This window comes from Dendrobates tinctorius, unplaced genomic scaffold (genome assembly GCF_039654945.1).
Source record: "Dendrobates tinctorius isolate UK_male_01 unplaced genomic scaffold, ASM3965494v1 ptg000332l, whole genome shotgun sequence".
Classification (NCBI taxonomy): Eukaryota; Metazoa; Chordata; class Amphibia; order Anura; family Dendrobatidae; genus Dendrobates; species Dendrobates tinctorius.
Window position 1 is genome coordinate 11,251,491 of NW_027361998.1, and position 7,276 is coordinate 11,258,766.

The 7,276-nt window shown below is 45.1% G+C and overlaps 1 protein-coding gene across 1 annotated transcript in view; it reads left to right on the forward strand.

The window, feature by feature from the left end:
- LOC141074353 (fucolectin-like) overlaps positions 1 to 6,815 on the forward strand; it is a 48,576-nt gene extending 41,761 nt beyond the window's left edge. The window contains exon 4 of the mRNA XM_073561996.1: positions 6,554 to 6,815. Within this exon, the coding sequence (XP_073418097.1) occupies positions 6,554 to 6,701 (148 nt within the window). The 3' untranslated portion in view covers positions 6,702 to 6,815. The remainder of the gene's footprint in view (positions 1 to 6,553) is intronic.
- The last annotated feature ends 461 nt before the right edge of the window (positions 6,816 to 7,276 follow it).

Below are 7,276 nucleotides of genomic sequence, written 5' to 3' on the forward strand. Positions count from 1 at the left end.
GGATCTGTGAGGGAAGGGTTCTGAGCTTGCTGGCGCGAATAGGGAACCAGTGAACCCTAAATAAGGTATCACCAAACCCAGAGGCAGACGGGTTTCCCTTTTGTGTCATTGTGGGGGATGAGAAGGAAGTGTCCCCTGTGTCTGACATTCCGGAGTTAGGGGTGACCAGTGAGAATTTTGGGCCTGTCTAACATAGGGACCCAACTCTGAAAGAAACCTTTAATAATGTCACTGTCATTAATGGGTTGCACAGGAGCCGGGACCTGACACAAGGTTTCCTTATTTTATGATGAGTGGGGAGTTGTTGTATTGGGTCACGAAAGTGAGGGAGGAGCTGGTGGAACAGTTAATAGTGCTTGGCCCTATAGATGGAAGGTGTTGGACATAGCCCATTCACACATCTTAGGGGGACATTTGGGAGTGGAAAAAATACAGGAACAGATCGTGCAGAGGTTCTATTGGCGCGGGTATCACCGGGAAATATTTAAACTCTTGCAGGTCCTCCTCTACATGTAAGTTAAGCACCCCCACCTCTAACTTCGGAGTCTCCTCGTGCCATTGCCCATTATTGAAGTGCCGTTCGAGAGAGTAGCCAGGGACTTGGTCGGTCCCTTGGTGAAATCTGCTCGTGGGCATCAATACATATTGGTCAACCTGGACTATGCCACATGCTACCCTGAAGCATTTCCCCTGAGAAACTTGTCCGAAAAAATTATAGCCCGTGAATTGGTCCATGTCTTTTCCCGGATAGGTTTATGAAAGGAAATCCTCACCGACCACCTTTTATGAGTAAGGTGATGAGGGAGTTATGCAAGGTCCTGCAAATCTCCCAGTTGAGGACTTCAGTGTTCCATCCTCAGACAGATGGCCTCGTCGAAAGGTTCAATAAAACACTGAAGAGCATGCTGAGGAAAGCTAAAGAAAAGGATGGTCATGTGTTCATATGCAATTACATTTTGCATGCACATTAATTTACTTTTTCTGCTCAGACCCAGTTTCTCACTTGTTTCATTGTGCATTCTGTGCATATAAGGGTGTGACCGCCCTGTTTCTGAGTTGGAAAATCCATCCTGTCTGGCCTATACTATTACTGGTGGTTCAGTCCCTCTGTCCTTGTTCACATTTACGTCACTTGACAAGTGGAAAGGTTTTAAATACAAGAGTTAGGACTGTCCCACAAGGGTTGCCGTGACGTGGCGGGATGGCTTCTACATTATTTTGATCAAAATTATGTTAACTAAATACCCTTATTATTACTATTATTACTACCTTCATGCAATTTTTGCAATATATTTTTTTACTTTTTTATTCCAGGATATTTGTTTTGTGTTTTGCTTTTGGTTTTTAAAGAAAAGGATGGTAGAGACTGGTACTGTCTCTTACCATATCTGCTGTTCTCCATCCGTGAGGTTCCACAGGCCTCCATGGGATTCTGGCCATTCGAACATCTGTATGGCCATCATCCGCGAGCTCTTCTGGATATAGCCAAGGAAACCTGTGAAGCCAAAGTCACACAGAAGCGTCATCGAACACGTGGCACTGATACAGCAGAGGAATGAAAAGGTGATGCCCATCATAAAAGGACACCTCCTCCAGGCACAAGAAGCTCAGGCCAGGGTCTACAAGCGGTCAGCCAGAGTGAGGCAGTTCAATCAAGGAGACTGAGTTCTTGTGCTAATTCCAAAGGTGGAGAGCAAGTTCTTGGCCAAATGGCAAGGGCTGCATGAGGTGGTGGAGAAGCATGGTGATGTAAATTATAAGATTTATCACCAGGAAGACGGAAACCATATCAGGTCTACCATGTCAACCTCATCAAGCCATGGCAAGACAGAGAGCCGGCTGAAACTCCATGCTTGCTGGGCCACCCAGAAGGCGAGGTTGGAGGTGTTGCCATAGTGGAGACGCTGTTGAAGGCCCAGAAACAGTAGTGCCAGGAGTTGCTCCAGAAGAACAGTGACCTGTTCTTGGAATTGCTGGGGTGCATGAAGGTCATACAACATGAAGTTCTGACGGAGCCACATGTGCGCGTAAATGTGAGGCCTTATCAGATTTCGGAGGCCTGTCGAGAAGTGATCTCCAAGAAGGTGGAGTGCATGTTAAAACAGGGGGTAATTGAGGAGTCTCAAGAGCGGTTGGCCGAGCTTGATTGTCCTGGTCCTAAAGCCCGATAGTGAATGAAGGTTCTGAAAAGACTATCGTAAGTTGAATGAGATCTCCAAGTTCGACGTATATCCCATGCTACGCATCGATGAGCTAATCGAGAGATTTGGGCCTGCAAGGTACATAACCGTCTTTGATTTGATGAAAGGATATTGCCAAATCCCCATGGCACAGGAAGCCAAGGAGAAGACTGCGTTTTTTACACAGGACGGATGCCTCCAGTATGTCCGGATGCCGTTTGGACTGCAGGGGGCTCAGGTGACCTTCCAGAGAGCTATGGATGGAATCCTTGCACCTCATAAGCAATATGATGCTGCATACCTGGATGATATTGTTATCTTTAGCCCGGACTGGGAAAGTCATCCAGAAAAAGTCCAAGTGGTGTTTGGTGCTCTAAGGAAGGCGGGGTTTTCAATAAACCCAAAGAAGTGTGCTTTGGGGAATGAAGAAGGCAAGTATCTGGAATATGTAGTGGGTCGAGGCGAGATAACACCCCAAATCAGTAAAGTGGAGGCAATTCAAACATGGCCGAGACTGTTGTCCAAGAAACAAGCTATAGCTTTCCTGGGGATTGTGGGATACTACAGGAGGTTCATCCCGAACTTTGCCATGATGGTCGCACCCCTGACTGACCTCCTTAAGGGAACGAAATCGGTAATGGTCAAATGGTCTGAAGAGGCAGAGACGGCCTTTCAAGAAATGAAAGGGGCTCTGTGTAAGGAACTGGTTCTGGTGGCCTCTGACTTTAAGAAAGAGTTTATTCTCCAAACAGATGCCTCAGATGTCTGGATAGGAGCACATATCTCTTATCGACTATGCAACCATTAGCCACACTACGTATCTCCCCTTCTGCCTAAAGCAGTGGGGCTTAGCACATTCTCCTACCAGACAAGTGATTCTCAAGAGGGCATCGGCATTACCATGTAGCTTCCCTGCCCTATGCTCTACATGGAAGTTGAAATCTTGTAGCGCTAAGAACCAAAGGGTGACCCTAGCATTTTTCCCTTTGTTTCCCTCATCCATCTGAGTGGGGCATTGTCAGACACCAATCTAAACTTACGTCCTACCAGATATTACGGTAATGTGTCCACCGCCCACTTTATGGCCAAGCACTCCTTCTCTACAACTGAGTAATTCCTCTCACATGAGGATAGCTTCCTACTCAGGTAGAGAACAGGGAGCTCCTCCTCGTGTATCGCCTGGGAAAGGACTGTCACAGAGATGGCTTGTCTCTGTTATGCAACCCAGAGTATTTTCTCTAGTGCATGAAAGCAATAACAGGTTCATTTGTTGCACCTGAAACCGTATTGCAGGTAGCTATGAGAGATGGGCGGGTCAGGCTACCCACATACCTCACATCTATGTGTGGTTACAGCCTATATAATGAGGGTTGTTGTTTGGCATATGGTCTGTGTGTTGGGAGGGAGAAGGCCTCCTGTGTGTTTGGCTCCAGATCGAGCCTGAAGACTGGACACTACCACAGCCTGTTTATCCACAGGCCTGATGGAGCAGAACTCTGCTAAGGACAATGAGACTTTGTTTTTCCTGACCTAAAGGCTGTTTATTTTCTGTTTGTTCTTCTGAGGTTTATGAAGTAATAAACCCATATGAACTTTTAAAGGAATGATCCCAAGTGAGTAAAACCCCTACAATATGCAAAACAGGAGAAATACGGCCAGCAGATTGCCAAGACTCCTGTGTCCACTATAGACTCGTCTGTCTTCTTTAGACTATTGTGTCTCCTGTAGACTTCTTATTACCTTCCAGATTCCCTCCAATCTTCTCTGTTAGCTCCACACATTATCCCCTGAAGACCCTTAGATTCCTTCCACAAGCCTCTGTCATCTTTAGACTCCACTGTCCTTTCCAGACCCCTGTGTCCTCCAGATGCCTATGTCCGCTCCAGACTTCTCTGTTTCTTTCAGAACTCTCTGCCCTCTTCAGACTTCTCTGTCCTGTGCATATCCCTGTGTCCTCCTGACTGGAGTGTCCTTCAGACTTCTCTGTTTTCTCCAGACACTTCTTTCTCCTCCAGACTTCTCTATCCTCTCCAGACTCTTCTTTCTGTTCCAGTTGTCTCCATACAGTGGGTATGGAAAGTATTCAGACCACTCTAAGTTTTTCACTATTTGTTTCATTGTAGCCATTTGGTAAATTCAAAAAAGTTAATTTTTTTCTCATTAATGTACACTCTGCACCCCATCTTGACTGAACAAAAACAGAAATGTAGACATTTTTGCAAATTTATTAAAAAATAAAAACTGAAATATCACATGGTCATAAGTATTCAGACCTTTGCTCAGACACTCCTATTTAAGTCATACGATGTCCATTTATTTGTGATCCTCCTTGACATGGTTCTACTCCTTCATTGGAGTCCAGCTGTGTTTGATTAAACTAATAGAACTTGATTAGTAAAAGCGCACACCTGTCTATATAAGACCTCACAGCTCACAGTGCATGTCAGACCAAATGAGAATCATGAGGTCAAAGGAACTGGCCAAGGGACTCAGAGACAGAATTATGGCAATGCACAGATCTGGCCAAGGTTACAAAAGAATTTCTGCAGTACTCAAGGTTCCTAAGAGCACAGTGGCCTCCATAATCCTTAAATGGAAGAAGTTTGGGACCACCGGAAGTCTTCCTAGACCTGGCCATCCAGCCAAACTGAGCAATCGTGGGAGAAGAGCCTTGGTGAGAGAGGTAAAGAAGAACCCCAAGATCACTGTGGCTGAGCTCCACAGATGCAATAGGGAGATGGGAGAAAGTTCCACAAAGTCAACTATCACTGCAGCCCTCCACCAGTTGGGCCTTTATGGCAAAGTGCCCCAACGGAAGCCTCTCCTCAGTGCAAGACATATGAAAGCCTGCATAGAGTTTGCTAAAAAACACATGAAGGACTCCCAGACAATGAGAAATAAGATTCTTTTGGTGTGATGAGATGAAGATAGAAATTTTTGGTGATAATTCTAAGCGGCATGTGTTTAGAAAACCAGGCACTGCTCATCACCTGCCCAATACAGGGTCGGCCATTTATATGGATACACCTGGGTGGGCCATGTATATGGATAAACCTAAATAACATGGGAATGGTTGGTGATATCAACTTCCTGTTTGTGGCACATTATTATATGGGAGGGGGAAAACCTTTCAAGATGGGTGGTGACCATGGGGGCCATTTTGAAGTCGACCATTTTGGATTGCAACTTTATAAATGTCCCACCCAGCTGAATCCATATAAATGGCCCACCCTGTACAATCCCAACAGTTAAACATGGTGGTGGCAGCATCATGCTATGGGGGTTTTTCAGCTGCAGGGACAGGATGACTTGTTGCAATTGACGGAAACATGAATGCGGCCTAGTACAGAGATATCCTGGATGAAAACCTCTTCCAGAGTGCTCTGGACCTCAGACTTGGCCGAAGATTCACCGTACAACAAGACAATGACCCTAAGCACACAGCTAAAATAACAAATGAGTGGCTTCAGAACAACTCGGTGACCATTCTTGACGGACCCAGCCAGAGCCCTGACATAACCCAATTGAGCATCTCTGGAGAGACCTGAAAATGGCTGTCCACCAACGTTCACCACCCAACCTGACGGAACAGGAGAGGATCTGCAAGGAAGAATGGCAGAGGATCCCCAAATCCAGGGGTGAAAAACTTCTTGCATTGTTCCCAAGAAGACTCATAGCTGTACTAGCTCAAAAGGTGCTTCTACTCAATACTGAGCAAAGGGTCTGAATACTTATGACCATGTGATATTTCAGTTTTTCTTTAATTAATTTGCAAAAATTTCTACATTTATGGGTTTTTTTTCAGTCAAGATGGGGTGCAGAGTGTACACTAATGAGGAAAAAATGAACTTTTTTGAATTTACCAAATGGTTGAAATGAAACAAAGTGAAAAATTAAAAGGGGTCTGAATACTTTCCATACCCACTGTACTTCTGAGTTCTCCCCCAGAATCCTTTCTCCTTTCCAGACTCCTATGTCCTCCTCCATGTCCCTCTGTCCTATCCACACCCCTCTGTTCCCTCCACTCCCCTCTGTCTTTTCTCTTCTCCTCTGTTCCCTCCACACCCATTTGTCCCTTCCTTGCTCCTCTCTCACAATCAGACACTTTTGTTCCCTTCAGTCTTCTCTTGTGTCTTCCCTCCATACTCCTACATTTCAGCAGCTTATCTTCCTTGTAATTCAAATATTTAAAGTAAAACTATGTTTGGACCCATGTGCCGCTGACTTTCACTAACCTCAGGGGGAGGTCCATCACTAGCTGAGGTTTACTCCATGGAGGTGAGAAAAGGTCCTTAACAGCCAGCCAGACCATGTGCCCTCTTTAATATGAATATATCATTGTATGGAAGGACTTATCATGGTTCCTATTACAGGTGTGCAGTGGTGACGGCAATTCCACGTGGAGGAACTCAAACTTTCCAATGCCACAATATGGTGGGGAGATACGTCAACATCATTGTGCGTGGAAGATATGAACATCTTCATTTGTGCGAAGTTCAGGTTTTTGGAGCACAATACTGAAGTAAAACCTGTCCTGTCGGAAGTAAAATATTAATAACAGAGTAATAATATACAATAAATACACATATATACAAGTGTAAGATATCATTAAATAAAGGCATTCACAAATATAATGCAAGATGGCCAATTCTTTACTTCATGAAGTTCAGGTAGAGATGAGCAAACTCGAACTGTAAAATTCGGGGTTTGCACCAGAAAACTATTATCTGGTGATGAACTCTAAACAAAGAAAACAAAGAATTTTCCCGAAAGTCTGTTGTACTGTTTAGATTCGGATGCTGAATAAAGTTTGTTGAAAGTCTGGAACGCAGCCAATCAGCAATGTTTTAGGCTGTGGGCACTTCTGGAGACGTTTCAGCCATGCCAAGTATTGGCCAGCACACCACATGACATGGCCAGCAGAAATGCCAGATCAAGGGTTGCGACACCATTCAATTCTCAGCCTGGTGCAGAGTGCCATAAAAGCCAGATGAACATTGCCCTAACAGCCTGGTGCAGAGTGCCCTAAGAGACTGGTGCAGGGAGCACTACCAGCCTGGAGTACATTGCCCTTACGGCCAGTGGCGTAACTACAA